We start from the raw sequence: 17502 nt of genomic DNA on the forward strand, positions 1-17502 counted from the left end.
CTTGGTCAATGCCCGAGAGCAGGTTTCTGTTGTGGATGGGGTCTCACAAATGCCAGGAGCAGATCAGAGGTTTCCTCATTTTGCCTTAAAGGGGGACTTGCTTTATGGAGTGGCTGAAAGCCGTGGGGAAACTATAGAGCAGTTGCTGGTTCCCCAACCGTATAGGCGGATGCTACTCGATCTAGCCCACAATGACGCACTGGGAGGACACTTGGGGGCAGAGAAAACAGAGGCCAGGATAACTGACTGGTTTTACTGGCCAGGGGTGAAAGTTGAGGTTAAAAGATATTGTGCATCTTGTCCCGTTTGCCAGTTAACTGCCCCAGTGCCCCACTATAGAAGCCCTCTGGTATCCTTGCCAATTATTGAGGTTTCATTCGAGCGGATCGCCATGGATCTTGTGGGACCCCTGGTAAAATTGGCAAGAGGGCACCAGTATATATTAGTCATCCTAGACTATGCAACCTGGTACCCAGAAGCAGTTCCTTTGAGGAAAACTTCCTCTAAAGCCATTGCCCGGGAACTATTTCAAATGTTTTCGCGAACTGGTTTTCCCAAAGAGATATTAACGGACCAGGGCACCCCTTTTATGTCAAAGGTGATGGTGGACCTGTGCAAACTGTTTCAAATTAAGCAGTTGCGGACGTCCGTCTATCACCCGCAGACTGATGGCCTAGTGGAGAGGTTTATTAAAACTTTAAAGACCATGCTAAAAAGAGTCGTCCAGAAGGACGGGAAGGATTGGGATATGTTACTCCCCGCCCTTTTGTTTGCCATCCAGGAGGTTCCACAAGCATCCACGGGCTTCTCCCCATTTGAACTAGTGTATGGGCGACGGCCTCGGGGTTGCTGGATCTGGTAAAGGAAACATGGGAAAGTGAGTCCTCACCACACAAAACCATAGTAGAGCATATCTCTCAAATGCGAGAGAGGGTGGCTAAGGTGATGCCGCTGGTGAGGGAGCACATGCAGAGAGCTCAGGAAGCCCAAAGAAGGGTATATAACCGGTCTGCGAAAGTCAGACAGTTTCAAGTAGGAGACCGGGTGGCTGTCCTAATACCCACAGTGGAGAGCAAGTTCTTGGCCAAGTGGCAAGGTCCGTTTGAGATAGTGGAAAAAGTGGGGGAGGTAAACTACAAGGTACACCAGCCAGGGAAAAGGAAACCATACCAGATCTACCACGTGAATTTGTTGAAACCCTGGAGAGACAGAGACCAGGTATCTGCAGTGGTAGCGGTACAGTCAGGAGACCATGCAGGGATCGACCTGGTGCAGGTGGCTGCTACCTTTAACTAGACCCCAAACCCAGCAAGCAAAGGAGTTTCTTCAAAGAAATAGGGACATGTTTTCAGGGTTGCCAGGACTCACCAATATCATCGAGCATGGCATTGTAACTGACCCCAAGGTAAAAGTGCGGTTAAAGCCTTACCGTATTCTAGAAGCTCATAGAGTGGCAGTGTCTGAAGAGGTGAAAAGAATGGTTCAGCTTAATGTCATTGAGGAATCGCAGAGCGAGTGGTCGAGTCCAATCATGTTGGTACCCAAACCCAACGGCACTCTTCGCTTCTGCAATGATTTTAGAAAACTGAATGAAATCTCCACGTTTGATGCTTATCTCATGCCACGGGTAGATGAGCTAATTGAGAGGTTGGGGCCTGGCAGGTATATTACCACGCTGGACCTCACAAAAGGGTACTGGCAGATTCCCCTAACCAAGGAAGCTAGGGAGAAAATGGCCTTCTCTAACCCGGAAGGCCACTTCCAGGACAAACAAATGCCGTTTGGTTTGCACTCTGCCCCGCTACGTTCCAAAGGGCCATGGACAAAATTTTGCATCCACATCATCGGTACGCTTCGGTTTATTTGGATGACATCGTCATCTTCAGCCCTGATTGGGAGTCACATCTTCCCCGAGTTCAGGCAGTCGTAGACTCCCTGAGAAGAGCAGGATTCACCATAAATCCAGAAAAATGTGCAGTTGGGGTGGAGGAAGCCAAGTACCTAGGGTACCTTGTGGGTAGAGGGCTGGTAAAGCCCCAAATGAGTAAAGTGAAAGCCATACAGGACTGGCCCCGTCCCCTAACCAAGAAGCAGGTCAGAGCGTTTTTGGGCATAGTTGGCTACTACCGGAGGTTTATCCCCAACTTTGCCACCATTGCTGCACCCTTGACTGACCTGACCAAAGGCAGAAAGTCGGCGATGATAAAATGGAATAATGATGCCGAAAAAGCTTTTCAGAAGCTTAAGACGGCATTGTGCCAGGATCCGGTGCTTGCTGCCCCAGACTTTAATAAGGATTTTGTTGTACAGACAGATGCTTCAAATGAGGGCTTAGGAGCAGTCCTGTCGCAGGTAATCAACGGGGAAGAGCATCCCGTCATTTTCCTGAGTAGAAAGCTGACGGCAGCGGAGAAAAACTATGTGGTGGTAGAGCGGGAGTGTCTTGCCATTAAGTGGGCCTTGGACTCCTTGCGGTATTTCCTCCTAGGCAGAAGGTTTCGCCTGGTATCCGACCACGCCCCACTGACCTGGATGAGACAAAATAAACACACGAATGCCAGAGTAACGAGGTGGTTCCTGTCTCTCCAGGAGTTCGATTTTGTGGTGGAGCACAGACCCGGGAGACTACATCAGAATGCCGATGCCCTCTCCCGGGTCCACTGTATGGTGTCAAATGGTGCCTCCAACACCTCCGCATTGAGGCAGAGGGGGGGATATGTACAGGATGCCAAGGTTGGGTCCTGGACGGGTGCTATGTGGCGCCTATATTTGGGATGTGGTCCCTTTTAAGGGAATCATGGTAGGCCTCAGGGGGTCACCCAAAAATGGGTGACAAATTCCGGGGATATTTTCGGGAGAAGACTGACTTGCAGTCATCTCTATATTTTAAGAGAGATAGTTGGGACCCGGAATTTGGGAGGCTCTGAAGTGACATTTGGGTGGAAAAGAGCCTCCCTCCCTGACCACAGGGATTTGGCCAACAGGGGGTTAACGGCCTCCAGGAAGACAGACAGCCTATAAGACAGGAAGCAGTAGAGAGGTGGTGGTGAGGAGGAGGAGAAGGAGATGAACACCTGTCTGAGGAGCTGTCTGGCTGTGTTGTTGTATTTGCTGTTTTGCTGTTTTGGAGGCTGCAAAAAGATCTCTGCAAGGACTCTAAAGAAACTTTTTGGTGAAGACCTGTCTACAGAACTGTAGGTGCATTTCTTTTCATATTATTTGTGCTGAAGATAAGCGGACTTTAATTTACGTTTTTTATATGCTGAAGAAAAGCTTTATTTTTGATTTGAATATAAATAAATATATTTTGGTTTCACCTTATAACGTTTTATGCATTTAATCCCGCGGAGCTAGTATCCCCAAACTTCACATCTCTGGGAGGCCTTGCAGAAAGGTCTGTGCAACGCGTTCCCAGAGACTGGGAGGTTACAAACTCCTGGTCCTGGACAGCGTGTTGCTGAGGCATCGGTCAGAAGGAGCGGTGGAGAAGGTGGCTGTCTGACCGATGCGTTCAGATAATTATTTAGTCCGCAGCCCTAAGGTATGATCGGTTCCAGCAACCATCGCCAGCGTCTGATTTACATGGTGCAGGAATACCTAGGGGCAAGGTCAGACTTGGACACCTTTCCCTCCGAAAATCCTCTGGCTTACTGGGTCTTGAGGATGGATCACTGGCCAGAGCTTGCACAGTATGCAATTGAGCTACTGGCCTGTCCTGCATCCAGCGTTCTTTCGGAACGCACCTTCAGTGCTGCTGGTGGCTTTGTTACCGATCACAGGGTGCGCCTGTCCACTGACTCAGTTGATCGACTGACCTTCATCAAGATGAATCAGTCTTGGATCACCCACAGCTACCAAGCACCTGAAGCTGATGTAACCGAATATTTTTTTTTGAAATATCACATCCCTTCAAGACTGCCTATGCTGATGCTGAGTGACTGTCCTGTTATGTTGATTGTCTATCCTCTTCCTCCTCCGCTGATATGTTGGAAGGACATTTTTGGTTCTGGGTGATGCCACCAGCCCAATTTTTCAGTCCCTGTTTAACAGGGAAGTTTAATTACAATTTTTGATGCAATGCTTTGCAGCAGGGCTCATTCCTGCACCACAACTAGAGTATATGGGAGAGGTTGCAGTGTTGTGGCACCAGCACCAGTGGCTAAGGCCCAATTTTTCAGCCCCTGTTTAACAGGGACATGTAATTACAATTCTTGATATAATATTTCACAGCAGGGCCCGTTCCTGTGCCCACCCAGAGTAACTGTGAGGACTTATAGTGTTGTGGCACCAGCACCACAAGCACCAAAGGTCAATTTTTCTACCACTGTTCAACAATGGCATGTAATTACAATTCTTGATATAATCGTTCACAGCAGAGCGCTCCAGCGCCCACCAAGAGTCACTTTGAGGGCTTACAATGTTGTGGCAAAACCAACACCTTGTTCCGCCATTTCTGCAGAGCATATAGGGCAGGCCCCTACTTTCAAACATCCAACTTACAAACGTCTCCTACTTGCAAACGGAAGGAGACAACAGGAAGTGAGATGAAAAAAGACGGACGGCAAAACAAATTATACAGGGGTGATAACCCTTCCCTATGTTTTCCAAAAAGCTTAAAAATAGATTTTTTGAGTGGAGCTACACTTAAAAAATGTAGCAGTTCAAAATTACAAACAGATTCTACTTAACACAACAAACCTACACAGTCCCTGTCTTGTTTGCACCGCCTGTATACTGCTGTTCTGAGTATATAGGGCCTGGGGGCCACACGCATTTCCTTTTTTTAATATGGGTACGGGGATCCCCTTAATATCCGTACAAGACCCAAAGGGGCTGGTAATGGGCAGGGGGGCTACCCATGCCATTTTTCTCAATGAAATTCATCCATATTGCCGGAACAAGATATTACAGTAAAAACGCAAGCAGTTTGAAATGACTTTTTTTCAGTTAAATGTCATTTTGTGCAGGGACTGTTCTAAACACGGGAAACACGTGGCACTTCACAGGCATACTACAGACACCCCCCCAGGCACGATATTGAAAGGAATATTTCACTTTTTTTTTCACTTTAATCGCCATTAAAATCAGTGCTCCTGCCAAAACTGCCATTTTTAAAAACATTTTAGGCATTGACCCATGTCCCCTGGGGCAGGAGCCAGGTTCCCAAACCCTTTTTAGGACAGTATCTTGCATATTAGCCATTCAAATTAGCACTTTTTATTTTGAACGTTCGAGTCCCATAGACTTCAATGTGGTTCTAACATTCGTACGAATTTGCGGTCCGTTCGAAAGTTCTGGTGCGAACCGAACCGGGGGATGTTCGGCTCATCCCTAATCAGGAACTGTATATCTGGTACCAGACTATACACTGTACTAATCAGCCACACAGACTGATAAGCACACAGAACAGTCACAGAAGCTGCTAAAAAAAGAAAAAAAAAAGAAAAGGAAACTCTGGATTTAAGATGTAAAAACGCAAAACAGTCAGCTTATATGCAAAATACGTGGCATCACATATGACCGGCATACAACTGAATAGGGGTTCAGTTACACAACCGGATTGGGGTCACACAGACAGATTAAAACAGTTCAAGAATGTAAAAAGCTGTCCTTTAAACAAGCCACTCATGCAGGACACACACAGCATCACATATTCCAACAAATTGTGCAGTACAGTAACCAAAACAATCTCAATAGGAGGAAGTTGTGGAGTATAGAATCTGACAGTTCTGTTGCCCTTAGGCCCCTTTCACACGGGACAGATCAGTAATGATCCGCCCCCTGATGATCCACTCGCTCAGCAGGCATCGCTTAGTTGTCCCCGGTGAGCCGGCGGCGGACAGGGCGGTCCCAGCACACTGTGCAGGGACCGCCCTGTCAGTTCTCCGCTCTCCTCTATGGGGATCGGATGAGCACGGACCGTCTGTCCATGTTCATTCGATCCGCTCTGCAGACGGATAGAAAAATAGGATTTTCCTCCGTCTGCAAAATCGGACAATTGCGGAGGTGGACAATAGGAAGAATAGGAGAGATAGTGCATCTGCTCATGGTGTAGTTTTATGGAGAACTACGCAGACGAGAACCGGAAAATAGAATTTCATTCAAAACTGGTACTACGGTTTCAAGCGGTGCTGTTTTTTAAGCAGGCCATCACCCTCAGCAATAAACCAGGACCTCACCACACACAGTACCTTATCAGCCACAGCCTATGAATGATCTCTTGAGTCTGAAGACCCGATTCTTGACCTGGCCGGTCACCCAGACGCAGGAAATGCAAAAATCCTATCTAAGCACACATTGCACCTGAAATAGGGCAAGTCATTCACACAGAACACACACTTGCAAGGACAGTAATAAGTACAGATAGTATGGAAAGTAAAAAAGAAACATAAAAATAACAAAATTCAACAGTCAAGGTTCTTGGAAAGAATAATTCTATGTGACATGGACTTACAAAAATCAGCACAGCACAAGGGGAAGTCACAGTAAGCAGAGAGTTCTCTTACCTTCACCAGCAGAAGTGAATTCCCAGCTTGGGTTGTCCTGTTCCGTGTCTCGGCGGTGTCTGTAGAGTATCTTTTCCGGCATTCGAAGGACCAATTGATATGGAAATCCCAGAACTTAGGGGATTCCAATAACATGTTGGCTGCTGAACCACATTCAAAAAGATGTATTTAATATTCAAGCCTATAGTTTTAGCCATAGACAGGGGAGCAAGCGTATACAGTACACATGATGAAGTAATTGCTCTCTGAGGCCGGGAGCCTAAAAACATTTATACAATTCTGAAGGGGGAGGGGTACCTTTGTGAGCCTCTTTGTAGGCCTAATCAATTTATTGGTTATTTACATTAATAAACAGACGGTCATTTGGCACCTATACGTCACTTCCAGAGTTCTCTGGGAAATGTCTTCTCACAGATGGAGGTGTGAATGGCATTTGACCACAAACACAAGAACCGCTTACATACATCCTATAACTAAACATTTTTTATCAGAATACATGTTTTGATAATAATAACTAAATGTTTGATAAATAAATGGCGATTCCATTTCCCCGATCAGAGGTCAGGACCCCACATATAGGATACAGGATTGTCTGCATGCCAGTTTTAAATTCAAGCCATCCAAGGGCAGACTGATTGTACTGAAGTTGGTCCATCGGATGACTTCAGAACAACCAGCCCGTTGTGTTCTTTTTTTGTACAATCACTGCCGGTGGCTATAGCCTCCAGCACTGATCATTGTATTCTGATGGCGGGGAAACCTTCCACTCTCAGAACACAATGACTCCACAAGAGGGATTCTTCCCATCAACACTGACTGTGCTGATGGGGAATCAAGCGATTTTCTTTCCTTCAATCTGTGGAAGAAGAACCGGAAATTGAAAATGTATGTCTAGCCTTAGACCAAATAATACAAAATATCCAGAGAAGACATTTATTGTCCTCCACATGTCCATTGTCCTTGTCCATGTATGGATGGACGCCCACCATCATCTACTGGAAGGTCAGGGATTATCTTACCTGACTGCATTATATATGTAATACATTCTCTATTTATCATCTCTTCATAAAGTCCATCCAGTTCCACCAATAAAAGAGAAGAAATCCTCCAATCCCATCTACACAATCCTATACCTACAGAGGATCCAGAGGAAGGCCAAATAAAGGACGCTCCAATTTACTCCAGCAGGGGAAATGGGGGGAGGAATGATTGTCTATTCATTGATGATTTATTGGTAGAATAATGGAGAGTATAGGGGTGTCAGAGGAGATTCCTCAATGATCTGAGATGGGAAGAAAACAGAGGAATCCCAGGAAGACCCGGAGGACTCTGATAGATGGAATCTGAATATTTCTGGGATCCTCATAGAGGGATATATGTTATATGAGGGGGGAGGGGAGTACACTGTGACCTGACTGGGATCTGTATTCTGTCTGTACAGGAAAAGTCCAGGAAATATTCACCCGGCCGGGATCTGACCTTCTCATCCCCATCAGACGTCATCTCACCCTCAACCCTACAGATAGATGGGAATGTAACGAGATTATCTGGTACTATGAGAAATCTCCTGGATACTGGAATACAATAGCTCAACACTGGTATTGTTATCTGTCTGATCTCAGATATTTCCCCAATACAAGGATATCAGAGAATGGAAGTCTGATCATATCCAATGTGACTCCGGAGAATGACGGGATATACCGTGTGTATATAGAGAACGCTACAGGACGACTTATACAGAGAGATGATTACTTCATCCATGTAGAAGGTAAGTCCATCCAACCCCCACCCCCAGTCCTAGCAGTGTCCTCCCCGCTCTGTGTCTTTATATCCATACATTATATAGTAGAAGATCTGGGAGAGACGTATGTACAATGTCCTCTGATTACTGCGCCATCCTCACCATTCCCTGTAGAGTCACATCTGCAGTGCTCAGCCCTCCTGAAGTTGCTGTGATCTGAACTGTGCTGTGCCTTCTGCTCGGGGTCCCCATGTGGTAGATGTGACCATTGATGGTGGGGTGACAGATCCCCAATACACACACTGACAATGCAGCAATCTGGAGACCTCGGAGGGGATTTCAGTAACCCCAGTTGGGGCTCCGACCCTCAGGCTGACCTCTGACCTGGCTGGAGCCACCTCTCCGATGTAAGTCATTGGTCAGTTTACTGGGATGGAGCTGATTCTTCAACAGGGTGGAGCTTCTGCCAACAGCAGCCAATCAGGATTCACATCTCAGGAAAAAAGGACTTGAGAATTCTGATTGGTCGCTGTGGGCAGCCCCTCCCCCTGTGCTCATTTTCCTCTCTCACTATGAGGACTCCATGATCTGGATGGTGGGAATTCTGCTGATGGGTGACAATGGTGGATCTCCAGCTGGAAACACAGACGGGGTGTGAAGATCTCATCCTTCACCTGAGCGGGGAAATCTTCACCCCTCCCCCCTGCACAGATGTTGGGGGATTCCCAGCATGGGGGGGCATTTACATCTCCGGAGACTCTTCATCCCAGAAGACTCCACCAAGAACCACTGGGCGGAGGTCTCCTTTAGAGGGAACTCCTCACATCCTGTTTTGTATCATCCACTTTGTATTACAATGTACAGAATATCTCTCACACAGCAGTAGCCATGTACAATGTTCTTAGAGCCGATCATCCAGATGAGATTGTACAGCGCTGTGTATGGGGGTCACATGATGAAAATGGGTGTCATGTTAGTGGAAGGATTTAGCAGGGGTGGACTGACAACTCATGGGGCCCCCGGGCAATAGGGGATCATGGGGCTCCCTTTGTCCCCACCCACACACACACAAGCCACACCCTCACAAAGCCCCACATAGATATTGTACATTACATGCATTGGTCACAGAATTTCTCTACTGTATGTTCAAAATAAACATTTAAAGAGTTAAGAAAATAAAGAAAAATAAACTCACATTAACCGCATACATTTACTGCGGGGCTGCGTCTCCTGTGAGCAGAATCACCTACAGGGACTTGATTCTGCACTTGCGGGTCTGCATGCTGTTTACAACATCGGCAGAACGGTGGTCTGCCAATGTAAACAAGTCCCCAGAGAGCCCCTTCTTACATCAGGGTCCCCAGAGAGCCCCCTCCTTACATCAGGGTCCACAGAGAGCCCCCTCCTTACATCAGGGTACCCAGAGATCCCCCTGCCTACATCAGGGTCCCCAAAGAGCCCCCTCCTTACATCAGGGTCCCAGAGAGCCCCCTCCTTACATCAGGGTCCCCAGAGAGCCCCCTCCTTACATCAGGGTCCCCAGAGAGCCCCCTCCTTACATCAGGGTCCCCAGAGAGCCCCCTGCTTACTTCAGGGTCCCCAGAGAGCCCCCTGGTTACTTCAGGGTCCCCAGAGAGCCCCCCCTTACATCAGGGTCCCCAGAGAGCCCCCCCTTACATCAGGGTCCCCATAGAGCCCCCCTTACATCAGGGTCCCCAGAGAGCCCCCCTTACATCAGGGTTCCCAGAGAGCCCCCCTTACATCAGGGTTCCCAGAGAGAGCCCCCCTTACATAATGGTCCCCAGAGAGCCCCCCTTACATCATGATCGATAGAGCCTCCACCCATACATCAGGGTCCCCAGAGAGCCTCTCCCCATACATCAGGGTCCCCAGGGAGGCCCCCAAACATCAGGATCCCCAGAGAGCCTGGCATAAATCAGGGTCCCCAGAAAGCCCCCCCCATACATAAGGGTCCCCAGAAAGCCCCCCACCATACATCAGGGTCCTAGAGAGCCCCCCATACATCAGGGTTCCCAGAGAGCCCCCCATAGATCTGGGTCCCAAGAGAGCTCCCCCATACATCAGGGTCCCCAGAGGGCCCCCCATACATCAGGTTCCCCAGAGGGCCCCCCATACATCAGGTTCCCCAGAGCTCCCCCATACATCAGAGTCCCCAGAGAGCCCCCTATACTTCAGTGTCCCCAGAGAGCCCCCCATACATCAGGGTCCTCAGAGAGCCCCCCATACATCAGGGTCCCTAGAGAGCCCCCCATACATCAGGGTCCCTAGAGAGACCCCCATAAATCATGGTCCACAGAGAGCCCCCCCATACATCAGGGTCCACAGAGAGCCCCCCTTACATCAGGATCCCAGAGAGCCCCCCTTACATCACGGTCCCCAGAGAGCTTCCCCTTACATCAAGGTCTCCAGAGAGCCCCCCATACATCAGGGTCCCCAAAAATCCCCTCATGCATCAGGGTCCCCAGAGAGCCCCTCAAACATCAGGGTCCCCAGAGAGCCCCCCATACATCAGAGACCCCTTGATTCTGCACCTGCAGATCTGCGTGCTGTTTACCCCCCTGCCACTGTGATTGGACACACTGAGAGCTAATCAGCGGGTCTGCCGGGCCCCGACGATCATTTCCAACAGAGGCAGAACGGTGGTCTGCCGATGTAAACAAGTCCCCAGAGAGCGTCCTCTTACATCAGGGTCCTCGGAGAGCCCTCTCCTTACATCAGGGTCCCCAGAGAGCCTCCTCTTACATCAGGGTCCCCAGAGAGCCTCCTCTTACATCAGGGTCCCCAGAGAGCCCCCTCCTTACTTCAGGGTCCCCAGAGAGCCCCCGACCCCCTTACATCAGGGTCCCCAGAGACCCTCCCCTCATACAAAAGAGTCCCCAGAGAGCGTGGCATACATCAGGATCCCCAGAAAGCCCCCCCATACATCAGGGTCCCCAGAGAGCCCCCCATAGATCTGGGTCCCCAGAGAGCCCCCCATACATCAGGGTCCCCAAAGGGGCCCCCCTTACATCAGGGTTCCCAGGGAGCCCCCTCCTTACATCAGGGTCCCCAGAGAGCCTCCTCTTACATCAGGGTCCCCAGAGAGCCTCCTCTTACATCAGGGTCCCCAGAGAGCCCCCTCCTTACTTCAGGGTCCCCAGAGAGCCCCCGACCCCCTTACATCAGGGTCCCCAGAGACCCTCCCCTCATACAAAAGAGTCCCCAGAGAGCGTGGCATACATCAGGATCCCCAGAAAGCCCCCCCATACATCAGGGTCCCCAGAGAGCCCCCCATAGATCTGGGTCCCCAGAGAGCCCCCCATACATCAGGGTCCCCAAAGGGGCCCCCCTTACATCAGGGTTCCCAGGGAGCCTCCTCTTACATCAAGGTCCCCAGAGAGCCCCCTTCTTACTTCAGGGTCCCCAGAGAGCCCCCCTTAAATCAGGGTCCCCAGAGAGCCCCCTCCTTACTTCAGGGTCCCCAGAGAGCCCCCGACCACCTTACATCAGGGTTTCCCAGAGAGCCCCCCCTTACATCAGGGTTCCCAGAGAGCCCCCCCTTACATCAGGGTTCCCAGAGAGCCCCCCTTACATCAGGGTTCCCAGAGAGCCCCCCTTACATCAGGATTCCCAGAGAGACCCCCTTACATCAGGGTTCCCAGAGAGCCCCCTTACATTAGGGTCCCCAGAGAGCCCCCTCTTTATTTCAGGGTCCCCAGAGGGCCCCCCCCTTACATCAGGGTCCCCAGAGGGCCCCCCCTTACATCAGGGTCCCCAGAGAGCCCCCCTTACATCAGGGTCCCCAGAGAGCCCCCGACCCCCCTTACATCAGGGTCCCTAGAGAGACCTTGTTACATCAGGGTTCCCAGAGAGACCCCCTTACATCAGGGTCCCCAAAGAGCCCCCTCCTTATTTCAGGATCCCCAGAGAGCCCCAACCCCCCTTACATCAGGGTCCCCAGAGAGCTCCCCCTTACATCAGGGTCCCTAGAGAGCTCCCCCTTACATCAGGGTCCCTAGAGAACTCCCTTTACATCATGATCCACAGAGCCTCCCCCCATACATCAAAGTCCCCAGAGACCTTCCCCCCATACAAAAGAGTCCCCAGAGAGCCTGGCATAAATCAGGATCCCAGAAAGCCCCCCCCCATACATCGGGGTCCCAGAGAGCCCCCCATAGATCTGGGTCCCCAGAGAGCCCCCCATACATCAGGGTCCCCAGAATTCAAACACCCCCTCAGAGATTCCCTTGTACCTGGCTGTGCACCTCTAACCCCCAGCACAGGGGGAGGTGGCGATCGGCAGCTCTATGGTGCCTGTGGACTGCGGGATCTCCCTGGGGCTTGTAGTTCTGTTACCGATTCTGTACATTGGAGAGGGGAGGGGCCTCTGACCCGAGCAGAAGTCGGCAACAGTGTACAAGAAGAGCGACTCACTTGTACACTGAAGAGTGAAACTTGTAGCTGCCCGGGTCAGAGGCCCCTCCCCTCTCTACTGTACAGAATCGGGAAGAGAACTACAAGCCCCAGGGAGATGCCGCCAGCACCATAGAGCTGCCAATCTCCGCCTTCCACTCCCACCACTGCACTGAAAGCCAGAGATGCAGGGGGGAGATGCTGTGTCTTGGACTCCCCCCACAGCAGCAGAACGGCTCCGCCGCAGCACTGCCAGCAGCATACCCCTAGAAAGATCCGACGAGCATCTCTTAGGAGCTTCTCACGGCCCCCTACTGGCTTCAGTCGGCGTCCAAATGCCCGAATAGTCAGTCCGCCCCTGGGATTTAGTGTTGGGGTGGGGTGCACACAGACACAATCTATCTCCTCCAGGAAGATGTCTGCACACCTGATTATAGGTAAGGATGGGGGAGGGGCATGCTGTGTATATATTGGACCTGATCAATGGAAATGATTGTCTCTCTCAGTTCCAGTATCGGTTCCACTCCTCCATGTCTCATGTCTCTGGAATGGCAGTGCTGAGATCTCCTGCAAGGTGGAGGCGGGGACTAAGCCGAATATAAGTCTATCTGTGATTGGAGGATCCCAGGAGAGATATTCCACATCCGCCAATAACGTTACAGCCATTGTGGAGTCCCCGGGGCCCTGGAACATCACCTGTACTGTGGAGAATGATTTCAGCCGGTCGGAGGAGAGCAGATCCGGGGTCACCTGTCCAGGTGAGGAGAGATCGGGGGATGGGCACAGAGCAGGTGGGAGGGGCCAGAAGCAGATAAACACAGAGCTCCGCCTACTGACTGAATAGAGAATATGAAATATATACAGTAATTATAGATTGATCTTACATGTTTTATTTTTAGTCCTGACCATAATAAAAAAACATTATAACATTATTTTCAGGACATGTATCAATGCAAAAAAAGTTTTAAAAACGCCAGTTTTTTCGGGAGCAGTGATTTTAATAATGCTTAAAGTGAAACAATAAAAGTGAAATTTTAATTTAAATATGGTGCCTGGGGGGTATCTATAGTATGCCTGTAAAGGGGCGCGTGTTACCCGTGTTTGGAACTGTCCCTGCACAAAATGACAGGTCAGCCGATCAACCGAGTGGGTGGACAGGCGCACCCTGTGATTGGTTACAAAGCCTCCAGCAGCACTGAAGGTGCGTTCCGAAAGAACTCTGGATGCAGGACAGGCCAGTAGCTCAATTGCATACTGTGCAAGCTCTGGCCAGTGATCCTCAAGACCCAGTAAGCCAGAGGATTTTCGGTGGGAAAGGTGTCCAAGTCTGACCTTGCCCCTAGGTATTCCTGCACCATGTAAATCAGACGCTGGCGATGGTTGCCGGAACCGATCATACCTTGGGGCTGCGGAATAAAAAATTGTCTGAAAGCATCGGTCAGATGGCCACCTTCTCCACCGCTCCTTCTGATCGATGCCTCAGCAACACTTTGTCCAGGACCAGGAGTTTGTAACCTCCCAGGCTCAGGAAACACGTTGCACAAACCTTTCTGCAAGGCCTCCCGAAGATGTTTCATCCTCTGCTCCCTCTGCGACATCAAGATAAGGTCTGCAAACTTACCCTTGTAACGTGGATCATGGAAGGTTGCCAGCCAGTAATGATCCCTCTCCTTGATAAGACAAATACAAGGATCCTTCTGTGGGCTTTGCAGGATCAGGGAGGCCATGCAGTGTAGGTTAGCTGAGGCATTCGGTCCAGAGTCCTCTGGGTCACCAAGGACAACATGATCCACAGCCATTTCCTCTCAGCCATGTACAAGTCCACGGGTTTCTTGGGACTGTAAATGATCCATGGAAGACTGCTGCTAATGCTGAGTGCTAGGCTCCACCTCCATGCTGACAAAATCCTCCTCCTCCTCATCCTCTTCCTGTGTGATTGGCGGGCCAGCAGGAACACTGTCTGGACCTTGAGAGGTAAGGAAGTCCTCCTCTTCCTCCCTCTGTTCTGCCTCAAGTGCCCTGTCCATTATTCCACGCAGTGTATGCTCCAACAGGTGGACAAGAGGGACAGTGTCACTGATGCATGCACTGTCACTGCTCACCATCCTTGTGGCCTCCTCAAATGGTGACAGGACAGTGCATGCATCTCTGATCATGCCCCACTGGCGTGGTGAGAAAAAAACGAGCTCCCCTGACCCTGTCCTGGTGCCGTAGTCGCACAGGTACTCATTGATGGCACTCTGCTGCCTGTGCGGCCACTGCAGCATGGCCAACGTTGAGTTCCACCTGGTGAGCATGTCACAGGTTAGGCGGTTCTCGGGCAGGTTAAATTCCTTTTGGAGGTCAGCCAGCCGAGCACTGGCATTATATAACCAGCGGAAATGCACACAGACTTTCCTGGCCTGCCTCAGGATATCCTGTAAGCCCGGGTACCTGCCCAAGTTCCGCTGCACCACCAAGTTAAGGATGTGAGCCAAACAGGGAACATGGGTAAGTTGTCCCTGTCAGTGGAGGTTGGTGCCATTGTTGCAAACCACCATTCCTGGCTTAAGCTCACGTGGTGTCAACCACCTCTGAGCCTGCCCCTGCAGAGCTGACAGAATCCTTGCCCCAGGGGGGCTCCTGTCCCCCAAGCACACCAGCGCAAGCAACACATGGCATCTTTTTGCCAGTGTTCTTGCGTAGCCCCTTGAAGGCCTACAGAGCACCGCTGGTTCCGAGGACAAATCGGTACAGGAAGAAGCCATGGAGGAAGATGAAAAGGAGGGGTGGAGGTGTGTCAGAATCACCACTAGTAGCATTTTGGAGGCTTGGTGGTGGAGCAACCTCCAACACTACTGCACCCTGTCCTGCATCCTTCCCAGCTACCAGCACCCAATGCGCCATGAAAGATAGGTAACATCCCTGTCCATGCCTGCTGGACCATGAGTCAGAGGCAATATGTACCTTACTGCTGACCACCCTGTCCAGCGAGGCCAAGACATTGCCTTCCACATGCCGGTAGAGAGCTGGAATGCATTTGGGACCCTGCCACTGAGGAACCGCACATTCCACAAACTCACGGAAGGGGCAGAGTCTACCAACTGATAAGGCAGCAATTGAAGTGCTAGCAATTTAGCCAAGCTAGCATTCAACCTCTGGGCATGTGGATGGCTGGGAGCGAACTTCTTTCGGCGGTGCAGCAGGTGGGGCAGGGACATTTGCCTGGTACAATCGTACGTTGGTGTACCAATAGCAGATTGCCCGCAAGTACTTGGCAGTGACACACCTAATTCTACACCTTCATTCCTCTCAGTGCAGGTTTCAGAGAGGACTGAAGGTCTAGTGGGGTTGGAGATCCCAGTTGATGAGGAGCAAGGAAAGGTCCGCTTTGTTCTTTGGTGTGGGTCTTTGAGGTACGATTGCCAACGCACTGCACGGCAGGTCGACATATGTCTGGTCAAGCATATGGTGCCCAAGCGGCTGCTGTTTTGGCCACGTGAGATACGCTTCAGACATATGTTGCAAACAGCAACAGTGCAATCTACTGCACACATCTCAAAAAAGGCCCACACCAAAGAATTTTTAGAATAACGCACAGAGACAGCAGCGCCCTGCACATGCAGAGCTCTGCGGTGTGATGCAGTCGGTTGGCTGCCCTTAAGCTGGCCCCTGGAGGGTATCCTGACTCGTTGGAGATGTGCCTCCTCCTCCTCTCTCCTATCAGGCACCCATGTAGAGTCAGTGACCTCATCATCCTCTCCCTCCTTATCACTGGAGCAAACCTGGCAGTATACTGCAGCTGGGGGAACATGACTGCCAGGTTGCTGTCCTTCTTGGGCACCCCCTCTCTCTGGGCTCACGTTACCGCCTTCCTTTAGCTGGGTACCATCATCAGAGCCTTCAAAATGCTGGGCATCCTCCTGGAGCATGTACCCAACACTGTGCTCAAACAGTTCTGGGGACTCCTCAGGAGGACATGCTGGGGCTAGGGAAGGAGTCACTGATGCCAGACAAAGTACCCTGAGCCTGGGCGAGAGAGGATGAGGAGAATGAGGACGGCTTGGTCATCCACTCTACCAACTCTTCGGCATGTTGCGCCTCAACACGGGCAGCTGATGAAAAAACGGACAAGCGTGTCCCATGACCACGTACTGATGAGGATGCACCGTGTCCACAACCAGCACTGTTGCCTCTAGACACAGAGTCTGCTTACCCTCTTTTATTGGCTTGTGTGTGTCTGCCTCTCCTTGTTGGCCTTCCAGACATACTGTCTTTGATGTATTGGAATAGGTACACAAGGAATTGTGCCCAGTATACAGTACACTGACTTAATAAACTGCAGCTTAGCTCAATCTACTGCCAGCCAATATTATTAGGCAGAGAACAGGGATGGTCTGCAGTCAGCTTTAGCTGCACACTGAGCCCAGTATACAGTACACTGACTTAATAAACTGCAGCGAGAATAACAGGAACACTCTGAAGTGAGATCTAGCTAAACTGCCTGCCCTGTCTAACTGAAATGAAATGACACTCTGACTCTCTCTCTATCTCTGTCACATTCCGCAACACACTACACAAGGTCGACACGCAGGCGGTCTTATATAGTGTGGGGTGTGTACCTACTCCCCTGAGCCATGATTGGCCAAAGGCATCCTTCCTTTGGCCAATTATGGCTCTCTGTGCTGATGACACTGTGATTGGCCAAAGAGTCATAGTGCATGCTTGGCCAATCATCAGCCAGCAATGCACTGTGACGCGCCACTCAATTTTGGCGCAAACGGCCCATAATGTTTGAAATTCGGTGAACGGCCGAACAGTCAATGTTGAGTTTGACTCGAACATGAAGTTCATCCCTAAAAA

General features: G+C 50.4%; 1 protein-coding gene across 1 annotated transcript in view; it reads left to right on the forward strand.

Annotated features, from left to right (window-relative positions):
* Nucleotides 1-17502, forward strand: part of LOC143973410 (uncharacterized) — an 803348-nt gene that overhangs the window by 77333 nt on the left and 708513 nt on the right. The window contains exon 5 of the mRNA XM_077474402.1: nucleotides 7948-8274. Coding sequence (XP_077330528.1) covers nucleotides 7948-8274 — 327 coding nt within the window. The remainder of the gene's footprint in view (nucleotides 1-7947; nucleotides 8275-17502) is intronic.

Source organism: Lithobates pipiens, unplaced genomic scaffold (genome assembly GCF_037356315.1).
Source record: "Lithobates pipiens isolate NorthernLeopardFrog02 unplaced genomic scaffold, aLitPip1_a1.2 Scaffold_80, whole genome shotgun sequence".
NCBI classification, from domain to species: Eukaryota; Metazoa; Chordata; class Amphibia; order Anura; family Ranidae; genus Lithobates; species Lithobates pipiens.